This window comes from Vidua macroura, chromosome 11 (assembly GCF_024509145.1).
Source record: "Vidua macroura isolate BioBank_ID:100142 chromosome 11, ASM2450914v1, whole genome shotgun sequence".
In the NCBI taxonomy this organism is placed as follows: domain Eukaryota; kingdom Metazoa; phylum Chordata; class Aves; order Passeriformes; family Viduidae; genus Vidua; species Vidua macroura.
In genome coordinates this window covers 2,932,820-2,957,160 of record NC_071581.1, presented here as the reverse complement: position 1 = coordinate 2,957,160, position 24,341 = coordinate 2,932,820, and the positions used below count along the sequence as shown (strand labels likewise).

Here is a 24,341-nt window from a genome sequence, read left to right as displayed (position 1 = left end):
GGCTGCGCTCCCAGGCACGCTGGAACTACCCAAATAGGAGGGCTGAATTCCTGGAGCTCCCAGAGCTGTTTCCTTTTGTCAGAGCACACTTGCTGATGGCAGAGAGGCAGACAAGCACCTGCCAAGCTTCCAGCTACTGAGTTCCACCAGCAAGATATGATGGACTCTTGCCTGGGATTCTGCAATTAAGGGCCAGCTCCGAGCATGCATGTCAGGATACCCCTCCCCCTCCCAGCATGACACAACTCTAGAAATTTGCTCTTGGGCTAAAACGAGCAATATCCTTGTCCAACCAGTGGTGCCAGAATACGAGCCAGAATCCTCATTAGTGGAGTCCCTGTTCCAGCTCCGACTGAACCTCCATGTGTGCAACACACCAGCTACTTCTCTTAGGCACACTGAGGTTCACGCACACTTTAAAGCAAGAGGAAAACAGATACACCACAGGATCTGCCCTTCTTTGTTGTGCAAACCACTTGATTTGGTTTGGGAATTTCTGCTTAGGAAGAGCACACATAATTCTTCTTACTTTCACCCACTGAAATGATGCCAGTAGGATCTGGTCAACCCAAAGCTCTTTGATTTTTTTTTTCTCTGTTACAGAAGTAGCTCTGACTACTGGCTCCCTAAAAATCCCAGTGGCAATAATGCATTTTAAATGACATGGAGCAAGGAACAGGGGGTAAACAAAGCCAGTCACAGAGCAGGTGACAAACCTCAGGACTATTGATAATGTCCCTCTCTGCTCTATCCCACCCACATGACTGAGCTCTTGTTATCTACTGTCTTAGAGACCCCACCCACCATGTTCCTTTACCATATTCTCATACAAAGCTGTGCTGTACTTTCTCCCTTTAGTATTAAAATTCTATTTTATTTTAACTCACAAATGGCAGAATAACAGCCTTCCATGTTCTTAGGTAGCAAAGAAGCCAAACTTTCTGTACTTAATAGCAGTAACAGAGCATGAAGGTATTTTTATTTACTGCCTCAGTTTCAAAAACTGTGTTGACAGCAGTGAAGACACAATACCAGCCTGGGTAGAGAAAAGCAGATGTCTCACAGTGCACTTCCCAAGTTACCCATCATTAGGAGTTTAGGTCTCTTACCATTTCCATTATGAGGTGTCCACATACAAAGCACTTGTCTGCTGTTTGCTGAAAACCTGAATACTGTTAAAATGACAGAAAAGAAAGGATCATTAGTAGCCACTCCTCTAGCCATAGAAATACCTTTTAGATGAAGGCTGTGCTATCTTCCAGCCTGTGCTGTGTATGACACAGGTTTGGGAGACAGTGACTCAGAAGCCTTTGCTTAGCTCTTGCAGCATGTTCAGAGACCAGTCTGGCCTTCTGATCCACTGCAATATTTCCACTGAGATTCTCCATGTAACAGTATTATTGTAAGTTTGATTTTTTAAAGTCTTTATGGAAAGTTTGTGTTTGATGTGCAGAAACTAGCTTGAATTGACTTTTTTGTGGTTGTTTTAAATAACAGAGGGCTCACCTCCCAAATCCTGCACAAATTAGCAACTTCAGACTTTGGACCTAGATTTCACGCAGTGCTATTTGCAAGCTAGAAAAATGAACCCAGGCCCAAGAAGGATTTAGCTGCCTTGTGGATACCAAGCCTTCCAGCCAAGGAAGAATCCAGCAGTGCACTCACAGGAGCTTGGGCTCACTGCACAATGTGGGCAGCAGTAAGGTACCTCAGAACCATGGTCCCAAGCCCACGCTGCAGTGCCAAGGGCACAGATGTGGGGAGAGGCTTTGCCTGCCTGGGACCAAAGCTCTGTGTTCCCTGCCTGAGCAGTCCTGACCTTAACTTTGTGCTCCTGTCCCCAAAGCAGATCCTGTTTCAGATGCCAAGGTCTGCTTTTAGCCCTCTGTTTAGAGGTATAGAAAAACCATCCAGGTTATCAGACTGAACTACCAAAGCACAGCCTACAAACAAGAAACATCTTCCTGAGGAGCTCCAGCCATGTACATTTGAAACTGGTTTTGCAGGGGCTGAACTTTCCCCTCAGCCTCTGCAGCCCCATCTCAGCTGAGAGCTGTGTCCCCCCTGCCGGGGGAAGGGTGCCCACCTACCTGGGGGTGCTGCACAGTGATGCTCTTCTAGCAGAGCTCACCTGAAACGTGCTTTAGTTGCAGAACATAAAAGATGAGGAAGGGGAGGATGAATGTAAACCAGACCTCTCCCAGAACACAGGTTAATTGGCTCAGGCACCTAATGCATCCTCTGAGCTTAACAGAGTATATCTCTTGCTCCATTCCCCACTGGTTTAGTGGGGATTAACTGTCCCCTCACGTCAAAAGCCTGTGGTTCCCTGCCTGGAGCTGCCATATGTTTTCTTTTTTATTGGAGTGAGGGGATTACATGTTATGTTGGATCAATAGGTTGGAGACAAAATTATTGTTGCTATGCAACGAGGTGATTGTGTAGGAAAAGGTCTCATAGACACTTTGATGGGCACAGAAGTCAGTAAATGATATAGCAGCTGTCACAGCCCAAAACTTACTGTGCCCTAAGAAACACAGCTCGTGCAGTCTTAAGAAACTTTGAAACCTCCCCTAGAAGAGATCAGAGTGTTGAGGAACAAATACAGAGGCAGGCAGTCCTAGCTGGCTATTTCTGCAAGATACTACTTCTATTTGCTTTTTCATTTTTCTTACTGATGCAGAAAAAAGGTCTCACTGCTTGGGATGTTTCTTGGCGGCCCCATGGCTGAGTAACCCTCTGGCTAGACTGTTCCTGGGGCTGGGAACTCCAGGCTTACTGGAAACAGGTGGGCAGGTCCTAGTGACACAGACAGCAGAGGATTAACAACAGCACAAATCCTGCTAATTCTAAAATCCTGCTGGAATGAATTTACCAGTACCATCTGGCTGTCATTTGATAAGGAATGCAAAGGAGCATTCACCCAGCTATTGATTAAGAGGGGACATTATTCCCCAGGAAGAGAATGGCATAGTGGTCAGATTAATGGCATTTATTGCTAACTAGATTGTCATAAATTATACTGTTTGTCAGAAAGAAAGCCTTTGCTGACACATAATCACTGTTTATATAAGTAACCCTATTAAATTAAAACCATGATTTGTTTTTAACAAGAGAATTGTTATTAGTCAAACACATCCAGAACTGGATTCCCCCATTAAGAAGACTTTGCAAATGTCAGTAAGTCTAACAGCAGTGACAAAATATTTCCCAGGCTCAGGGAGCTGTCCCTTACCACTACACTCTTCTGTCTCCTGGACACATGGTCAATCCCAGACAGACTGAAGGTCTGGTTCAGTGAGATCAGGGTTTTGGATCCAGGTCTGCTTGTATTTTAAATCTATTTGGGCTGGAAAGGAATAACAGCCTCAGAGCCCAGCAGCACTGTTTTCTACAGGATGGCAATACTGTGGATGCTGCTGCTAAAAGCAATAAAGTACTTTCTCGACATTTCTGGAGCCTATTGTAAGCTGCTTCTTTGATCCTAACTTGGAGTGTTCAAATAAAGCTGCTGTACTAAGCTTTGAATTTTAGAAGTGAATTTAAAAGTCTTAAAATTCTAATTAAAATTGTCAACGTCTGTCTTTGAAGCACTCGATTATTAACAACTCTCACAGATCTTGTGTGTGCAATGGGAGAGGAGTTGTGACTTGCTCCAGACTGCAGACAAGGCAGGACAGCCTCTTTGTTGTCTCTCAGCACACCAAGAGCGTCCCGGGGTGGGCTCCCAGCATGGCTGGGAGGGAGAAGCACTGGTCCCCCAGAGCTCGTGAGCAGGTCACCCAGAGACGAGAAGGTTTTGCTACACAGACTCAGAGCCTTTCTTATTACTGGCAAGAGTCACAGGAGTAAAAACAGCTTTTCAGCACAGTAGCCCCCATTCCCAATCTGGAGACATGAAAAACAGGCTGAGGTGAAGCACTCAAGTGACATAGGCTGATAGGCAAGACCCTCATGGAGAAGCCAAATCTCAGCTCTGGTTCCTGCTCCGTGGTATTCATCGGCACAGTTTCATTCAGGATCTAAGCAATGTGGAACTCAATTCTAGCCTTACTCTATAAGCGTTCCCTCTGTGCCAGGTTCTTAAAAAAGTCTTTTGTTGGCAGAGCAGTAAAGTGATGTAAATACAGACCGATCTCAGTCTGGATGGGAACAGTCAGAAGTCTATGGACACTCTGTCCACAACAAATGGGAAGCGTAATTTTGAACTTTTCCCTAATACTCATTACAGATACTCCTTGAGCATATATAAAAACACTGAGAGAAGTTGTTATTAAAAGACCAGTTCTGAAATTCAAAGCTGAAAATGAAGTGTTTCCCTTTACTCTCCCTTCTGTGACCCAGGAGTACAATGCTGGGTACACCAGGATGCAAAGAAAACAAAGTACAAGTTGAAGAGCTGGCATATTATTTTTTCCTGATTTCATAAGTCTGGTCTCAACTGTTTTCTCCCTTATTTACCTTGTCCTTGTCTTCTCTACAGGATAATAAAATCTCATTTTATATGCACAAATCAAGACTTTGTACTTCAGCTCCTCAATGATACTTATATAAAATAAGACTCTGGGAAGCTAAATAAACATTGAGAAATATGTTAATTACGTTAGAATAGAAGGGTAAAAATAAAGTAGAAGACTTGGCTGGCTGAACTTTTCTTTTGTTTGCTGTCCAATATACTTTGATAATCAAACAGGAAAAAAAAGAAAAAAAAAAAAGGGAAAAAAAAAGAAAAAATCTCTAATGATCCTATCCAAGAGTCTTTGTTTCAATGTAAGAGGAAAACAAGACCCCTTCTGTCCTGAATATTTAGGCCTGTTAGTATCCTCCTGTGATAATCTTGGGATTTATAACTCTTCTGTCTAATATGCAATATATCTAAAAGAAATTAACAATGAATTTTGAGCATATAATGAACAATTATGCATGGAGGATAATCCCACCAAGTACTATGAGAAACAATTTCTCCTGCCTGGTCTCGGTCCTGTAGCAAATCTTAGTTGTCTACCAGGGTCTTTTAAAGTTTGATGTTCCCATCATGATTTTCAAAAGAAAAACATTCAGAAAATAGTGTGCCTGAAAAAGGCTTCAGGACCCAAACTTTCTACCTTAGGCAATGTCAGGCCTTTGAAAAGACGCGTCACTGCTCCTCCCTCACATGCCTGACTGTGCCCAAGGAGGGGCTGCTGCTCTTCCCTGCTGTTATGCACTCAACAAAACAAAACCTTCCTCCTGGAAACAGACCCTGGAATCTCATTGAGGCCCATTTGCTTCTTTGATGAGGATGTTCAAAACCTGCTGAAGGTTTGTGCAAGCAAAGCCAGTGGGTTACATTTCAGTGGGTGTGGCAGCTGCTGCCCCGGTAATGGTATGAAGCTGTAAAATCTCCAATTCACTGCTGCAGCACTGCACAGTCACCCAACGTGGCTGCTCAGCCTTCAGAGTCCTACTCTTTTAGGCTTTAAGAGCTTCTGAACAGGATGATACGGAGTTTTTGCCAAGATGCTTCAGGCATTTAATTCTAAAAACTAATTTCTGAATTGGGTGCTATGCTAATGATATATTCCAACCCCAGGCTGCCTGTAATCCCTCACAGACTCTCTGCTCCTTGGTTTCCCATTAGCAGAGCATCTGTCTTCTCACTGCTGTATTGTTTGCTCTCTGCATGGGACCCTTACTACATGAGACACAACAATGTAAGAAATTCATGGGATCGCATTAAGAGAGGGAGCAAATATCAAATTTGGTTTCATGCAGATGGGGTTTTATTGTTGTTTTTTACACACATATTTAAATGCAGCGATTAAAATGAACTGGACAAAATGGGGCCTTCTCAGGCTCAAAGATAAAGGAGCCTCGTGGCAGGTGACAGGTTAACTAAAGAAAATAGACCAGAACTTTACTCTTCATCCTGCTGAAACCCCTCCATATATCCTGTTGCTTCACTGCGTCTTGCTGTCTCTGAGGAAACACTACACAGCAGTTTGCACTCTTGCTTCTGTCTTTCCACTTCGTTATGTTTGAAGGACAAGGACAGGGCAAGGAGGGACTCCATGCTCTGTACAGAGGCAGCAGAGGTCTGGCCATGCACAGAATTCTCCCAGGAATTCAGCTGATCCTGAACTCTCCCTCTGCCAGTTAGGTGTTTACAGCCCCTGTGAAGAGACCAGCCGCGTACATCCGACAGTACCTACAGAGACCCTGGCTGAGCACTCACCAAGGCTACCTGCTGTGTGATTAATTAGGAGCCACTAATGATTTTTTTACCTAGATCTTCCTTAAACAAACTCCTGTGGGAGCTTCACAGTGATAATGATCAAGAAAAAAGGCTGAATCAACAGCTTTAACTCTGCATCGTATTACAGAGCCCAACATTTACTGACTTGATTCACACTGTAAAGCACTTCACACTGCACAGGGCTGTGCTCTGCTGCAGGTTGTTTACTGTCACTGCTACCATCTACTGCATACACTGAAAGAAACTGTTTACACAAGAACCTATCTTCCTGGAACAAAAATTATCTGGATTTTATTCAAAACAGTTGTTGAGAGATTTCAATTCAGAACATAACAGCAGCTAATACCAATGTTTATTACCGGAGTGGAAACATGTCACTTTCTTACATGGGTCTTTCTCTAACCATCCCATAGAAAAAAATTAATGCTGTCTGCTTACAAGTATTTGGCAGGAGTTAAGACACAATTAGAAAGAGCTCTAGTTCTTTTAAGTGTGCATTCAGTTATTGTAATTTACTTTTCAATGTAATATTAAGAAAAATGGATAGTCTGACTATTTGGATCACCATCTCAAGAGGAAATAGTGGAGTGATTATCTGGCATGAAACCAACTGGACGTGGTAACAGGCTCTTCCAACATTCCACCAGCAAATGTTAACACACAGGAGAGTTACAAAAGGTAGTCAGTAGTGAGACATCTCAGAAAAAAACCTGTCTTTGCCTCTCTTTGTCTCCTTTGCCATGTCCCAGAGAGTGATTCCTCCAACTCATTTAACAGTCTGCAGCCCAGTTCAGGAAACGCTGAGTGCCCTTTTAGTGAACACAGACTTACTCTGAAATTTCATCGCGTTATGTTTCTCTGCGTTATCACCTGGGCACAGGTACTGCCTGTGTATTGCTCTTTCATAAACCTGAGATGTTTCAGGACTCCAGCTGGTTTCCTCTTGTGGCCCAGTGCTGCCCAGTGGGCCCTGTGGTGAGTCCTGCACGTGGTGCTCACAGCCTTCACCCTCAGCCTCTCGCGTTGTTTATGGGCCCCGGCTTTAAAACTTTGTCCTCTGGGGTGAATCCCCGGGAGAAAACCCAGATGCCCCCTGAGGACAATGAGACTTCTGCCACCAGTTTCAATGGATTTGTAACTTCTTGATCCAGGATACAGCACTCTGGAATTGTGTTGCAATGAGAGGCAAACCCAAACTGTCAGCTCTACGCACTCTTCATTCTGATTTACATCCAAGTCCAAAGAGGCAGACCAATATTTGACCAATATCCCCAGATAGTACAAAACTTGAATTTTAAGTCCATCTGCAGGTTTGACCCAGTGCTTCAATTCAGAATGCCCCAACTAATCATCATTACTGTCAAATTAATTTATTAAATAAACCCAGGACCACTGGCATACTACAAACTTAGGGAAAACTAAGGAAGAAAATTATTCAAAATTTTTTGGCAGGGAGGGGCTGGAGCAAGACAAACACAAGCAGCAACATGACTGCACTCCCTCATGCCCCTGTTAGGAACAAGCTATAAACTGTTTGCCTTTGTTTTCAGTGACAGCACCCAGGAACACAGCAATGCTGGGCATTCGTGATGCCTCTGGAACCTTCTGTCCCAACCTAGAGCAACCAGCACCTTGAAAACATTCACAGACTTCCTTATGCTTCTGAACATCAGGAATATTGCAGCAAATCCCTTTCCAAGCTTTGATTCCATCATTCTTTAAACATCTCAATAAACTCCCATGTCTGTCTGTTCTCTGACTGGAGTATGGTCTCTAACAGCAAGTCTCCTCAATACAACTTCCTCCCAGTTATCTAGAACTCCATGTGCTCTGTGATTCCCATTAGATAGGAAATGGACACAAGCTGCAACTTCAATCATTCACCTTTTCAACTGAGTCTATTTTTTTCTAAGAGTCTCACTTAGCAGAAATGGGCTCTCTGACTAATGCACCAGTCCCAGGGCTCCCTCCCAAGGGGGATTTCCAAACATTTATAGTCACTGAGATGGAAAATCAAACCTCTGACTCCAGCTGACACCAGCTTCCATTACACTAAATAAAAACTATCTTCTGAGGGCCCCAGCAAGTGGGACAGGCCATTTCCCACACTGCCAGGCTTGGAAAACAGCATGTGCACAAACTGAGAAGAAAAGCCTCATTAGTATTAATATTTACATTGCAGCCATGCCCAGGGGCCCTGGCTGGGTAAGAGTCTTGCTGTGTTTGGTGCTACAGGAGATGAAGGTGCAAGCCCTGCTGACGAGCTGCCCATCGCTCAGCTGCTCCTGAGCTGAGATCCTGTCCCTCCCCCATGAAAGGCTGAGCACTTCCATTTCCCACCTGCCTCCTGCTCTTTCACACCCTGATAACTTTTGCATTTCTGATATCATTGTGACGTTTATGGTTGTGGATATGAGACAAGGCCATCTGTGTCCTCTGTAGCCAACTCCTGCATTGCAGAGACCAGCAAAGAGAAGTGTCCCAGGTGGGGACCAGTGGCTGCTGTAGGGGAGAAGGGGATCCAGAACCCCACCAGACTGGATGGAGAGGAGAAGGAAGGCTGGAGAGAGACTGCAGGGCTGCAAGGGGCTCTGCTGGGGCTGTGGGCTGCTTGCCCTCCTCCTCCACAGCCCTCTCGGGCTGGGCACCCTCCTGGGGAGGGCAGGGAGAGGGCACCCAAAGGCTCCTGCAGGTTTGCAATGCACTGAGTCTCTTTATGGCTGCCATGTGCAAAATGAAGCTTTTAGAGCCTTTCTCTTTGAGGATCTATGGGCAGAGTTCCTCCAGTCCTACTGAAATGGATGAACAGCTCTAGATGAAACTTTCAGCAACTAATGACAGCAAAGTCAGCCAGAGGCAAAAACCTAGCATGAAGAAGTTCAGCCTAAATGATTAAATTTGGCAAAGTTTTAAGACAGTGAAAGAGAAAATCTTAAAAGGGAAGTTTCAGATGACCTTCCTGCAATGCACTGCAGCCTGTGGTGTCTGTAATAGGTTATTTCCAGAGCATCTGAGCCTCTTCCAGTAGTGCATTAAGCAATGTAACTAACATCTGTCACAAGGTTCATTTTCCCTCTCATCTCCTCCCTCGAGGGAAATTCTCTCATTTCTTAACCTCTGCTGGACCCCCACTCAATAATGTTCATTACCTCAAGAGAAGAAGGGAAAGCCTATCAAAAAGAGGAAAAAAAGAAAAGAGATAGATAGTAGATCTAAGATTCAGGCTGCTTTGGTGACATTTTTAAAGTGTTGTTTGCCAAGCAAAACAGTATTTTAAAAAAAAATTCCTTTACATGATATTTAAGCACAGAAAAAGAAAGGCAAATTTAAATTATTTTTCCTTCACCCATGATTATGCAGCAATTTATCAGCAAAATGAAAAACGAACATCTGACTGGGATTATTTATGATACAGTAAGGCATTTATTTTTTGTTCACTTCACCAGGAACAGTGTCTCTGTTATGGCTAGTTAGCCATCTGTGTCCAAAGAGCTTTCAGGAAAGGATTAAACTGTCATTTGTTTTATTTCCTTTCATGAAATAACAGCTCCTAACAGGGCTGGGGCAAGACTTGGGTATTGCTGGACTTGTTACTTTAAGGTGGCATTTAAAGAGTAACTGGATCTTCCCTAGAGCTAAAGCAAAGCAATGTAAAGTGTGTGGGGGGGTTGTTTTTGTTCTTTTTGCTCCTCACACGTGCAGTATCCTACTGGAAACAGCACAGATCAGGCAATCTCTTAGGCAGAAGTAGAATTATCCGTGTATTTATTTTTCTTAATCTGATTCATTCACTTCATTCAATTAGCCAATAAGGCTTAAAGCACTGAGAGAATGTGCAGCTAATCAGGGCTGGAAGCAGGAGGCTGACAAAAATAACCTGGGAGGCAGAAGTATTCCACCTCCTCCAGGTGCAGGGGAATCCCAGCCATCCACTCCCAGCCCCACAGAAGGCAGCACTGTGGCATCCCTTCCCACCTACAACTGCACAAGTGGGACAAAAAACTACTGGCACTTCTTCCCATAAAAGAAAGAGCAAAATAAGCCACCTGGTGTGGAGAATGTGCCCTCAGTAAGAGCAAACGTGGGAAAATTATTTGCCAGGAGGATGTACCCTGTGGCCCTTGCAGGGGCAGCATGGGGTGTCCTGGGGCAGCCTTACAGCACTCACCAGGAGCACCAGCAACAGCTCACCCATGACCTGTGTCCACAAATCAAAAGCACTTTTCCAAGAATGGGGCAGATTTGGAAACTGATGCCAGCAGCTCCTCACACCACGCTTTTATTAACTGATTTTTTTGGAAGTGCTCAGTAGCCAAAGCTCTCAGGCGCTCGCTGTGCTTCAAGTGACAACTGTGCTCTGCCACCTGCACAGGAACTCACAGCCACAGTGCAAATGGAAGAGACCCCTGGAGCAGCTGGACCCAGCACTGGCTGCACCTCGAGGGGGACACTTTAGCCAAGGAGGGCTCTTCCAAGAGCCACACATCTGAAAGGATCGGAGAACGGGTTTTTCCAAGGTCTTGGCTTCAGGGAGCACACGTGACGCTGCAGTGAATTCCACACACCACCTCTGATTGAGCGGAAGAGCTGATCTGTCAGGAGTGAGTGGTAGTTAAAGAACCAGGTATCCCATCTGAGCCACTGGCTGCAGCTCTGGAGACTGCTCCAGCAGGAGCTGGTCTGGCACAGCAAAATGTGGTATTGCAGGAGAAATAAAATACTGACATCTATAGGATGTTTGATATTTCTAGCAGCTACAATAGGGAGAAACCCATAAATAATATCCATTCTTCACTATAATTTTCTGCATTCCTTCACATCAAGAGCCATTTCAGCTTTTCTGCCCATCACTGTTCAGGTGCTACTCATTGCAGCCCCAAAATCAGTGTGTCCTGCCTGGCCTGGCCTGCAGGACATACCCAGTGTGCCTCCAGGGATGACAGGGAAGAAGCACCTGCAGCAAATGAGGCAGCAGTGGGGGTGGACAGAGCTCTGCAGGAATGACAGGGAAGGGGACAGGCTCTCCTCCAGGTACCAGGGAGGCTCCAGGTGCCACCACCTCTGTTCCCCATTGACAGGACAGCAGCTTCCCCTCTATCAAGGGATACTCTTGCTGGGAGGCACACGAGGAGCTCATTGAGGCCACTGCTGCCTCGGTGGCACTGTGAGCAAGGGAACATCGACCTCTCAGTCCAACCCTGGGAATCCCTGGAAGGATCACGAGGCACACACAGCCCTCAATGTTCTCACCTGGCTGTCAGCAGTGCCCCAGTGGGACAGCACTGCACCTCCTGCCCACATCTGCTGAAGCTGCTCTGCTTTCTAACCCTTGCCATGTTTGAAATAACCTGCTCACAGGCTGTGGGGCTGCACGTCCACAGAGCTGTGACCCTGCTCCCAAGCCAACAGGAGCATCTAACTCTCCTGATCAATTCCCAGACAAACAAAAGCCAAGAAAGAGGGAGAACACCCACGGCAAGCTGCATTTTCTTAGCAGCAATACAATTATAATGCAGTTAGACTGTATCTGTTTACATTCCCAAACTGAAATAATTTTCTTATCCCCCTGCCTTAACTTCCCTCACATTCCACCACCATGGTGTCAGCAGGGAATCCTGCTGCACTGTAATGGAGCTGCACTAAAGAACTGGAGTCATGGTAGAGACCAAAATTCTCAGTTATACAGAAAAGGCATTTCATTTTCTGCTTTGGACTGAAAATGCCTCTTCTTAGAAAGGACTGGATTTCCCAGTGTTCAAGAGGAAGACCTGGGAAGATGAAGTAGTTAAAATAATTTCCTTTTTAATGGCTATTTTGCAGCCTGTTTCCTTTCAACTTTGAGAAAAGCTTTGTGCTTTCCCTGTTCAGAGAACGCAAAAATAGGCAAGTTTGTTTGAGTTCATTAGTGATACCATACAATTCCTAGGATTCTTGCTATCACATTTGCTCAGGGGAGCTGAGAGAAGATGCAGTTACTTCCTGAGAAGCAGCAAGATTACCACAAGCAGGGATCACATCAGAATTTGGTTTCTGTGCTGACTTACACAGTGTCCCTTCATCTGCTTCTCCCCCATCCCTCTGCTACTGGGAACCTGCTGAAACACACCTGTGGGAAGTCTGGGGTTTTAAATCTGTGCCTTAAATGTCCCAACAGTTCCCTAATTTGCAGGAAGTTTATTCCTATCAGGTCCTTAATCTCAGTTTTCCTGGGAAAATCTCTGCAAGTATCTTCCTTCAGAAACCCACTACAGAACATGCCTGAACTAAAGAGTTTCCCCCCCCACCCCATGAAAACTGAATGTTCTCCAAAAGATTAAGATTTTTAGATTTAAAATTCTTGTGTTTAGGCTGAAATTACAAGCTAATAACAACAATCATGTCATTAAGTCTGGATGAAAGGTTTTGATCATGGGGAAAGTACATTCCAACACAGTTCAAATGAAAAATCTCAAAGGTTTGAGCCCCTCCCTCTCACACTCCATCTCCCTGTGTTTCTGCAGAAACACAGTAAAGAAAGAGCTGAAAAAAGCAAGGAAGAAAAAAGAATTCTCTCTCCAGAATGCAAGCAAAACAATAACGAGTTTCAATTATAACAAGATACTTATTTTCTGCACAAAACACATTTTGGTTTTTTTTCCCAACAGGCTCCAGCTCACAGTAAAAGTGTAACACATGAAGGCAAATATAGCTTATATTTTAGGAATTTCCATGATTTTTTATAGATTGCATTGATGAGAAATGCATTTGTGCACTTTGAACTGCCAGTAACAATTTTGTTGTGGGATATACTTTGAGTAATTCCTTTGCAAAGAGCATGATTATATATTCATTAGAAATGGAAACTTGTTCTGGAAGACCCAAGCTTCTAAATTAATGGTATTTCAATAAATAAGGTGGCATAAATTCAACATACTGATTGTCCAATTCATCTTCCTCTAAGCAAAAATATATCATTGCTCTCTAATTGCAATTCCCAGCCATGTCATCTTCTTCATCTTAATTCTAAATGGTCTGCACTTATTGAATCATTTGTGGTGCACTGCACAATTCTCACCCTTAATTGCATGAATATTTTGTTTTTGGAACAACACAGCTCAGCAATAGGCTTCATTTTTCCTTCCCTGACTTAGTCTCTATTAAAGTAAAGCATTTACAAAAGCTCTGTGAGCAGGGAGAGAAGCTGAGTTGCCCCTCCATGGCCAGCAGTTCCCAGCTAATCACAAGTCAGCCCCAGAGCCCCGTGAGCAGAGCCGTGATTAAACTGTGCCTCAACAAAGCAACTTTGTGCACAGCCCCGACGTGCTCCCGGCACAAACGTCTCCCTCCTGTTATGATTGGTATTCCCCAGATGTTTGACTCCGAGCTCAGCCTTGGCAAGAGAGTCTCTGTGGCTGCAATTCAAGTCCCAAGCTTGAGCAGCTCCAGTGTTTATTCTCATAATTTACACTTTGTGATGGCTCATGGACAGTTACATACTTGGTTTTACAGCCACCACTTCAAACCAAGGAGTCAGTGGCAGAAGCTTCCCCATTCCGCCACTGCCAGGAGGCCCCGCATCATCAGCTGTCTCTCAAAGCAACAAGCCAACATAAAAGAACAATTTGCTTTAGAAAGAATAAAAAAAAATGCCTGAAATCTTACTTACTAGGAAGTCTTCTTCACAGTACACCTTGCCATTGACATTGTAGAATGCTTTTCCTCGTAGTCTTCTCCCTGTTGAAACACAGGACCATCAGAATTTTGTTCTTCACCCCCAAACCCAGTTGTTCAGAATGCAAAGTGAAAAGCACACCCCCTGTACCTGTCTGTGGGGTCTGTTCCTGGCCCCCCTCTTCCCTGGAGGGCCCATCCAGAGCCAGGGCTGAGGGTCAGGCTCTTGGCTCTATCTGGCCTTACCAAATCAGGTACCAAACCTTGCATTAGGTACCTACTAAATGTTACCTTTAAGTGCAGGTTATGGAACGCAGCTGATAACAATTCCTGAAAAACTTGCAATCTAAACTCAAAATTGATTTTGGGGAAAAGGCTCCTTTGCAAATTGAGACAATTTTCTTGGCAGGTAAAATCCCAGCAGGCTCACATCCACTGCAATCAACAACAGCAGCATTTGTCTCCAAAGGAGACAAATAAAGGATACTGCATATGGATGTTCCTACCACCCTCAAAAATATTAATAATCAACGCCACAGCACTTCCCTGCGACACTAAAGCAGTACAATGCACACATGATGGAGGGAAGGGCAGTAAAATCACACAGAAAACAAGAGATTTTGTATTCAAGTTTTGACATTTGCCATCTCATTAGCTCACGTGGAACTCGACTGACAAAGCCTGTGATAATCATTAACTGATGGCTCCCTTTGACTGACAAAGCCTGTGACAGTCATTAACAGATGGCTCCCTTTACAGTGAAGAAATGCACAGCAGACTCCAGAGAGTCCCAGCAGAAAGGATTCAAACCAGGAATTCAAGAACTATCAAGCACAATCAGTTTGTAGATACAGCAGATTAGAGCTGTCTTGCACCAGAGCTGCTCTGTTGAAAGCAGTGCTGCTTCACCAGTGTAAAACCAGAGAGGGAGAAGGGAAACCACACTCATCCCAACTCACCTCACTCCCACTCTGCCTGGGTCCCACTGGCCAAAGCTCCCAGGTGTGTGGGAGCTCTCAGCAGCCCTTTGCAGCCCGAGATGGACAGCAGCTGCCTTGGGCTGAGCCAGCAGCGACACCGGGCAGGGGAGAGGGCAAGAGGAATTCACAGGTCAACAGATCCCAGGTCACTGCCAGAGCTTCACTCCATGGAATCAGCCTGGATGTCTCCTGCAGCTCCACCAGGAACATCACCCATCTCCGTGGAGGGTTTGACGCCCAGGGCCGGCAAGCTGAGCCAGCTCGGAGGGGCAGGAGTGCTCTCCATGGTTTCCATAAACAGTGTTGAGGAAAATATGATTTTCAGTGTTTGAAAGTGCCTTTTACACGCTGCCACTGTGACGTGATCCTGGGAAACAGTGTGTGGCACAAAGGAGTTGGGATCTGGGCTGATGCTTTTGGGAAATCACATGCTGCATGCGGTTGTCTGGTGGTTTTACTGTCGTGGCTGAGGGAAATGCTTCTTTTGTGTGCACATTCTTGGGCTGTGGATCTCAGGGGCTGCTGTCTCCATACTGCTGGAAGGTGGAGTCAGCTCTTGTTTGTCTTTCCAGCTGGCTTTGGTAGGGACCAGGACCCTGGTGACATGGGCAACGTGCTCATCCCCTCTGAGAGTCTTAGGTAAAACTGGGCCATCCCTGAACAAGGCACAGGGCTGGGACAGCAAACAGGGGACCCTGGGGCCTCTCTCAACTGATGCAGGAGCAACCACATCTCGATCTTCCCTCCTGCTTGTCAAAGCTGTTTTTAAACCTCTCTAGGGAAAGGTAAAGTACATGGAACGAAAGGAAAAAAGGAAAGAGGCCAGAATGACTTTGTAAAGGACATGCTGTCTCTGTCAGATCCAGGCTTGGCACACAACTTGTGCTTAGCTGGTGGAGATGAAGTGTCCACACAGAATAGGGACCTGCCTTGGATGTGCTGGTGCAGCTCTTCCCCGTGCTCGCCCGGAGCTGGGTGTTTGCTGCAGGGGAAGGAGCGCTGCCCGTCACCCCAGCACACACCCACCGTGCTGAGGAAGCAGCAGAGCTCAGCTGGGACAAATCCCAGCGCCGGCTGCTGGAGGATCTCTGCACGAGAGCAACGTGCCACTGCAGAGGCACCAGCACCTCCCAAGGCACTGCAGAAGGGGCAGGAGGACCCCGACATCCCACTCTGTAGCTCAGCCTGCCAGTGCTGAGGTTCATAGGAACGGCACAAATTCTGGTCTTGTTCTTTCCTTGGCACAGCATGGAGCCAGCAGGGTCAGCGCTTTCCTGGACTGCGATGGAGTGGGAAGCCTCTGAACCAAGGCAACAAGGCAAAGCCAGTGTTCTGGAAGGCCTCTCAGACACATCAGGTGTCAGCTGCACTTGGCAGCTGCCTGCCCTGTGCCTGGCCCCATTGTGAGTGTCCCCATCAGCCCTGCACTGGTGGGATCCCTGCCCCCAGCCTGCCCTGCCAGCCCCCCCTGCCCAGCACCCAGAGCTGCCCTCCCTGCCCTACACCTGCCACCTCTGCACCACACTGCACTCCCAGCACAACACCTTTCAAAACTGAGGGAAAATACCATTCCCCCCATTTTTCAGCTGAAAAAAACCAAAACATCTATTAGGGAACTGACTTGCCTAAACTCATAAAGTAGCCAAGCAGCTTGCTCACATGATAATGACTATTACTAACAAAGATTAATAAGATTGACAGGCCTTTTACCTTAGAAGAGTTTCATTCAGGGACTGTACAACAATTATCTCATAAACAAGAAACAGCAAGTTATCACTCAAACAACCATTGATGCCTATATTGACTTCTACATTCTGCATTTTAGAAATAAAGGCAAAAATGTACATTCCACTGCCCTCCAGAAGGGTTGACTAAATGACAGCACTGAACATGGTCAAACACCACCCTTGGAGTGCCTGGGCAAACGGCAATCAGGAGGGAAGTGCAGGCAATTGCAGCCAGGGAGTCAGGAATCCCGAGGAGAGGCAGTGCTGGTGCCCCCAGCCCCAGGGCAGCAGGGTGGCTGCAACACCTTGATATTGGGATGTTGGGATGTTGGGATGCCTGCCCTGAGCTCCAGCTGCTGGACAAGAAGGCTTCAGCTCTCAAGGTCCTGGAGCAACTTGGGGACCTGCACAGCACCAGCCTGTTCTGTGTAGCTGTAATCTGTTACTGTCAATTAGGCAGAAATTGCGAGTTAAACCCCCCCGATGTTCCTTTAGCCAGCTGAGCCGAGCACCTGGCCAGCCAGGGAAGGTAACATCACCCTGCCCACTGGCACACAGGCCCTGCTGCTTGGCTTTCCTTTGAATGACTGCGTCTAGCCAAGCCTGGTTACTATGTGCTTTCATAATATTGAAACAAAAAAAGTCAAGAGTTTCTGACAAAACTTGATGCAACTTGCTGACGGCTCATTATAATAACAATGGGCAGCCTAGCGCAGAGTTCACGAGTGTGGGGTTTCACAAACCCCGCACTTGGTCGCTCCTCCTGCTGGATTCCCACCTTGGCGTGCCTGCCCTGTCAGACCAGTTTGCAGCAGCAGCGGGGAAGCAGCAGAACAGGGAATGCACAGGGGGAGCCACCCGGCTGTGGGCAGGCTCCTGACACCAGCAGCCGCTTTTGGGGGGAAGCCCCTTCTCCCCCGAGTGCTCTTCAGCCGTGTTTTCCCACAGAAAACAAAGCTTCTGCACTGCCAGTGACAAACAAGTGACTTCCATTTCCTGACACCCCCACCTTGCACCAGGCTAAGGGAGTTCCACCACCTCGGGTGGGAGGCAGACCTCACAAACACTCCAGCAAACACCAGATAATCTAGCAGATAATTAAATGAAAGCTAGAAATTACTCTATCCCAAGGACTGATCACAACTGGTGATTTCAACCAACATGACGAACATCCAAAAGAATGCAGGTTTGTGGAACTCTTAAAAAAAATTAAAGCAGAACCATCTCTAAGTGTTTAACAGTGGTTTGGACATTTAACCAGTTTATAAGTCTCTGTTATTTAAATGTATCAATTACTTCCTGCACAATTTTTATTTCCTACATGTCATAAACTAAAAGGAAGGAATGGGAGAGCTGCTCCTTTATCAAAGGAACAACTCAAAGACAGCTTGCAAAAGGAGAAATGACCCCCAGTTGACACAGGCTGTCCACAAGTATTCTCCCCAGTCTCCACAACGCTTTGCTGGGTGGTGAAAACACACCAGCCAGGAAGCCAAGACAGAGTAAAAACTTTTTTCCAATGCTGTCTCAAATGCTGCTCCAGGACCCCGTGGAACAAAATGTGAATGAGCCCAGGTTTTACAGTCTTGGGGACATGGCCTGAAAGAGCACTGGAAGTGTCCTGCCCCCTCCCCTCTAGCCTGGAAAGCATCCTCGAGTCCTCCCTGCCGCTGCTGGCCGTGAATATTTGCCTGTGGGGAGGTCAGTTTATCAATCACAGCCTTCAGTGGAAGATCTCCTGTCTCACACAGGATGGATGCAACCGGATCAGGGGCTGACACCCCCCTCGCTGCTGTAAGACAGAGATAGGAATGTTTCACTGTCACAGCAGGGTTATTAGACCTAATTACTGTTTGCAGCATGCTTTGAAGTTGAAAAGTGCCAAGCATTATTATAATATTTGAAGTACTTTGATGATTGAAAACACACAACCCTTTGGTAATCATGATTTAGTAGTACTGTAGAGTAAGCAAGTTCATGTGAGAAGCCTGCATTGTCTCCATGCCTGATGCTACTCAAACACAAACAGCTCCCCTCTGACATCATGGGAATGCTGCAGCCCCAGCCCTGCCTCCCAGATAATGCCTGGTGCATCCCAGAGATTAGCAGCGTGCTGAAAAACCCACAGCAGAGCACCCCCTCATCACCAGGATCCCTCTCGTGGTATTCTCAACAGCGATGTGCCTCTTTTAACCTCATGTGGGAAAGTCTCAGTGTTAGAGGGGACAAAGAGTGAAGTGACTAATAATGTCCTGTTATTTCTAATGTCACAGCTGTGTGGAACAAGGACGCTGTTTTAGCCACAAAATGTAATTAAACCTTCCCATAGGGAGTGCAATCCAAGAGTTCAGTTGTAGGTATCACTGCTGAAGATAGGAAATTCGTTAAAGCAGAGCTAATTAACAGTCTGAATAGCCCAAGTTAACACTGTGGAATATCACTTCAGAGGCTGCCATTCCTGTTGGCTGGGGACACGGCTGTGCAGCACAGAGGAGGTGCAGGCAGGGAGGGGTGCAGGACCAGGCAGGGTGGCTGTCCCTGCCCTGCACAGCACCAGGGCCCTGCCAGAGCCTCCAGCACGGCCATGCCCTGTTCCTGCTGGCCAAGGGGCACCCAGGAGCTCCTGACTTGTCTCATAGCAGCAAGACAGATTCACAGCATCCTTCTTTAACAGCTCTTTCTGGAGGGGAAAAAAAAATCTCACATTGCTTCTCTCCTTGAGATTCTTCCTCCTTCCTATTTAATGAAGTGTCAGTGCTAAGGCTGATGGGGACACGCAGCGAGATCTCTGCTCTGGGAGCTCTGGTCCATGACTTGCCCAGCTTCCTGAGCGTGGCAGCCCGAGCTCTTCATGCCTGGCTGACCAAAGAACTGTGCCTCTTTTAGTTAGCAATATTAAACATGGACCTAATTGCTTGTTAACTGCTTCAGACACCATCTCTGCAGTGACTGATGTGACACCAGCACCAGGACTTGTCTCATCCCAGCACCCTGAGTGACAGTCTCCCAAAGCCTTCAGACTACTTCAGTGATGTGTAAACACACACACAAAAGATTAAAGCACAACATTTGCTCAAATATTTCCCAGATACCTTGATGGTGAAGGAAAATTCCAGTGTATTGCCTAAAGCCCCGTGCAAGTGGAATTAGACACAAGGTGGCTCGAGCTGAACAAATGCTTCTGCCTGCCCACTGCCCACCCTGCCACACTCTCCATCACTGCTCAGGGAAATGTAAACTTTTACCAGGCCAAACCCGGCTTTTGTTTTACAAAACACCCTGTCTCTTGGTCTGGGGCTGCTTGGATTCTGAGCTGGTCTGTGGTGCACCCATGGGCTGCCCACACTCCCAAAGGCACTTTTCCAGCCCAGGGTCCTGCCAAAGGTCCTGCCCACAGCAGCATCACAATGGGAACCACTGCCCACCAACCTCTGGCACACGCTGCAGCTTCGCTTGGCATGCAAGCAGGGACGATCCCTCTCACCTGTGTGACACCACCTGATGACTGAGGAACTGGGATACACAGAACTCAAAAGCTGAAGGGCAAGTGAAACCTCCAGAACCCAAACCAGTTCTCCACAAACCTCTAGGTTGGACAGCTACTATTTCTGAACAGTGGAAGCTAAATTTTTAAGTCACCAGATGAGTCCAGGAGCTGAAACTTCAAGAGAAATACCAAGTTTTACAAAACCAATAAATAATTGAAAACATTAAGTAATAACAAGCCACCCCTGCTACCTCCTCTGCCCAGACACCTCTGGCTGAAACAGGAGCAGAATTTCACCCAGGAGAGTTGTTTCCTTTTAAGCAGTAGAGGACGTTTGCCTGCCTAGGAATTGAAGATGTGCCAAAAGAAAACAAAAGCTTCTAATACTTTTTCTTTATTTGTTACCATTCCTCCTTTACTCAAATGTGAGTTTGGGCCTGCAGTTCCCCATCCCTCCCTCTGGCTTACACTGCCTCTCTGCACAGAGGTTTCTTTCCACAGGGTTTCTGCCACTCCACCCATTGCGAGCGGGGCAATCCGTGGCTGCTTGAGCCTCTCAATTACAGTTAATTAAATTTTTCTCCTCGGTCTCCTACAGTGGACTCACACAAAGCCACGAAGCACAAGGTCTCTGTGCCAGGGTCCTGTGATGAAGCTGCCACCACAGTCAGGGTGCCAGGAGGGGACTGAGCTCCAGCCCAGCCCCTTGCCTTGGAAAAATTTCCATCCCCCACTGCCATGGCCCCCTCCCCTCCTCCTAATGCTCCGGCTTTGTGAAAGAAGGGGTGAATTTCTAGGGTTTTCAGGGGGTTTAAGATAGGGGAAGAAAAAAATCAATGCCAAATTCCTTTGAATGGAAGATACTGCATGTTGGCAGAAGCCACTTTTCACAGACTCCAGCCGTTTGAAATCTGAAACACTAAAAAGTGGCTACTGTGGATGTGCTGTATTCTTTTCAAAGCAATCTGGCACACAGTTTTGCTCCCCTATTCCAGGACCCAATCCTGCATTCCTTTCACGCTCAGACTCCCATTGACTTTAAGGAATGCAGGATTGGATCATAAATGTGTGCTTTACTCACACAATAGCTCCTCATGGTTACGATCTATTGAGAAAGGCACACTTTAAAAACCATTTGGAATTGCAGGCTCATCCACCAGGCCAGAATGCCTGTAAAGATCTCCCATTATTTCAGGAAAAATGCTCTGTGTCTGGACTGCACACACACACACTCACACGTTTTCCCGGTTTCAAGCTGCAGGCACAGCTTAGCTTGAGATGCATCAAAATATTTTGAGCACTGACCTGATAGCTCCTAAAGAAACCGCGTGTAATTTTAGGTTTTAAAAAAAAGCAAAACTCTAGGGAAAGAAAAAAAAAAAAAAGCCACCAAAAGCAAACGTGTAAGCAGCTGAATCTTAAGGTCGGTTTTTCAGAGAACTTTTGTAAAAGCCTCTAAAGACCTGCACTGGCTAAGACAAAACAGAGCCTTGCACTGCTATTTTTGAGGATGCTGTATATTGAGTTACAAGGCTATTACGATGCAAATCTCAAATGTACAAGCTTTTTACTCGGCCATAAACACAAAACAGTATACATTGTCCTTTCAGAAGAAAAGGTTTGCTGCTAAAATAGCAGAAGCCCTACGTAAATAACCAACATTCTTTCTGCCTGAGGTCACTGACTTGGCCTATTCAATTCCAGGCTAGTCTGGGATTTGACAATCTAAGCAGGGGAGAGGCCCTTTCCTTTTTTTCAAAAGAATGCTGGGATTTTATTTGAAATTTAAACTCTTGCAAACAAAAGGTGGCATCGTATGTTGGAGGCCTATGAAGGTGGAGTACAGGATGTGTATTGTTTTCTCCCTTTACATAGGTTCTTTCAGGAAAGAGTATTCAGAGTCTGTGAACAAATTCTAATAAAATATTATCATCAGGTAGGCAGACATAGCAAGATATGAACAAACACTTTAAAGAGATTAGGAGATTCGATTTCAAGTAATTTTGATGTGGAAAAAGCATAAAAAATTGTTTAAAACTATAGTTTAAATTATAATTTTAAATAAATTATTTTCAAATTAATAATTGGAAACCATTCTCCAGTTTAAGTTCCTATACTAATTCATATTTGTACACCAAAACTGAGCTTTTCAGTGTGAATTAACCATGGCTACAAAGTCAGCATTCATTCTCACTCTCCATCTCCTGGCTCTGCCCCGGGGAGGCAGATGGTAGTTAACTATTTTTCCTCCCAATTACCGGTGCCCAGCTCTTCCTTGGACTCTCAGAAAGCACACTCTGGTGTAATACAATGACCATCTCCCTCCTGGGCTGTTCCCCAGGCTCTGCGCTGTGCCACCTCTCCCGGCGGGAGCAGCCTGCGCCTCTGGCTGCCCGCAGGGCTGCCCAGCTGTGCTGCAGGCCTGACAAAAACACAGCACTCCAGCATCCTGACATGTCTGCAGCCCGAGGTAAAGTCCAGACTCTCCTCAGCTTTACCTCAACCTGCCACCGTGTCGAAGTGAAAAACTTCAGTATCTTCCCTGGGATTTTGGCCCGTGGCAGCCGTGGCACGGAAGGGAACACCTCTGTACCCGCGGGGTGCTCCTCTGCTGCATCCAAGTCCTGCATCCTGCACTGCACACCTCCCCTGCTGCATCCTGCACTGCACACCTCCCCTGCTGCATCCTGCACTGCATCCTGCACTGTACACCTCCTCTGCTGCATCCTGCACTGCACACCTCCTCTGCTGCATCCAACCCCTGCATCCTGCACTGCACACCTCCCCTGCTGCATCCTGCACTGCATCCTGCACTGCACACCTCCTCTGCTGCATCCTGCACTGCACACCTCCTCTGCTGCATCCAACCCCTGCATCCTGCACTGCACACCTCCTCTGCTGCATCCAACCCCTGCATCCTGCACTGCACACCTCCTCTGCCGCATCCTGCACTGCACACCTCCTCTGCTGCGTCCTGCACTGCACACCTCCCCTGCTGCATCCTGTACTGCACACCTCCACGGGACTCGGCCCACCACAGCCCCCAGCAGGTGCTGAGGACACGGAGGGCACATTTCTGAGGTATGGAGGGCACATTTCTGAACTGTGCAGGGCACATTTCTGCCCCAACCTTGCTGCATGCCTCCAGCAGGATTATGTAGATAGATAGCTAATATCTTTTGTTACCTTGCTGGAAAACCCCACCTTTCTTGGCAGGGTATCCATAATCTCCATGCCATGTTTACTCTAGTGTGGAATTCTCTCTTCCTTTCTATCTCCTCCTACTCTTCAGTCAGGTTATTTAACGGAAAGGTTGCTTAAAGCTGCAGGGACAAGAAGCTCTCTGACCTCTGACACTCTGGCAAGGCGTTCCTGTGCAGACTGTATTATAAACTTAGCAGATACTTTCAAGCTTCCATATAATTTGCTAAAGTTTAAATTGGCAGATGTTTCCTTTCTCTCCCACTTACATATTTATTCTATCCCATACCACCCATCAATTTCAGGGTTAACACATAAATTACTTCCACAGAGCTCTAACAGAAGAACTTATGCTGAAAAAGGGTTTGCAAAAACATAACCCAAGTATATATTTAAAATCAGAAATACAACTACCTGCATTGATCTAACAGCTACTTTGGGTCTATATATTAACATATGTCTTAAAATATCTTAACGAGCCAGCAACACAAGTGGCAACACAAGTTTCAAGTGGCAACACAAGAAAATGTAAAATAAAGCTCCAAGTGTACTTCAATTTAATGTTTTTTTCCCGCAGGGCTGGGTTTACAAATACAAAAAAACCCCACCAAACTATGAGAGGCCTCCCAACACTCAACAAGCTGGGAGGGCAGGGGGTATAGCTCTTCCCCCAAGGTAGCTTCCACTGTGGGAAGCTTTCACCATTCCATCACAGCCTCTTGTTCATTATCAGCAAAGAATTCCAAATTTCCAGCTGCTGCCTGTAAGCCAGGACTTAAAAGAGTACTTGTGCTATCACACTATCCCAGGGTCCAAGTGCCAGCCCATTCTATGGCAGAGTAAATCCATCCCCAAGGTGCAGCCCACTCCAGCCCAAGCCCCCCAGGCAGGACACAGCCTCCCAGCAGCCTGGCTGGCCCCTGCCCGTGTGCCATGGGGGTGGCTCTCATTCAGCCTCCAGCAAGAACCACCACGATGTCAGCAACAAGGACCCATCTATCCTGGCATCCTGGCTCCAGATCTGGCCAAGAGTGGAAGTTCATTGGAAAGGAGCACTACAA

At 46.3% G+C, this 24,341-nt stretch overlaps 1 protein-coding gene across 2 annotated transcripts in view; it reads right to left on the bottom strand.

The window, feature by feature from the left end:
• The window catches only part of WTIP (WT1 interacting protein), an 85,177-nt gene that overhangs the window by 11,409 nt on the left and 49,427 nt on the right, over positions 1 to 24,341 (bottom strand). For both annotated transcript variants that reach the window (XM_053987677.1, XM_053987678.1), the window contains exons 3-4: positions 13,881 to 13,948; positions 1,110 to 1,172 (exon numbers count right to left, since the gene is read on the bottom strand). In XM_053987677.1, the coding sequence (XP_053843652.1) occupies positions 1,110 to 1,172; positions 13,881 to 13,948 (131 nt within the window). The remainder of the gene's footprint in view (positions 1 to 1,109; positions 1,173 to 13,880; positions 13,949 to 24,341) is intronic.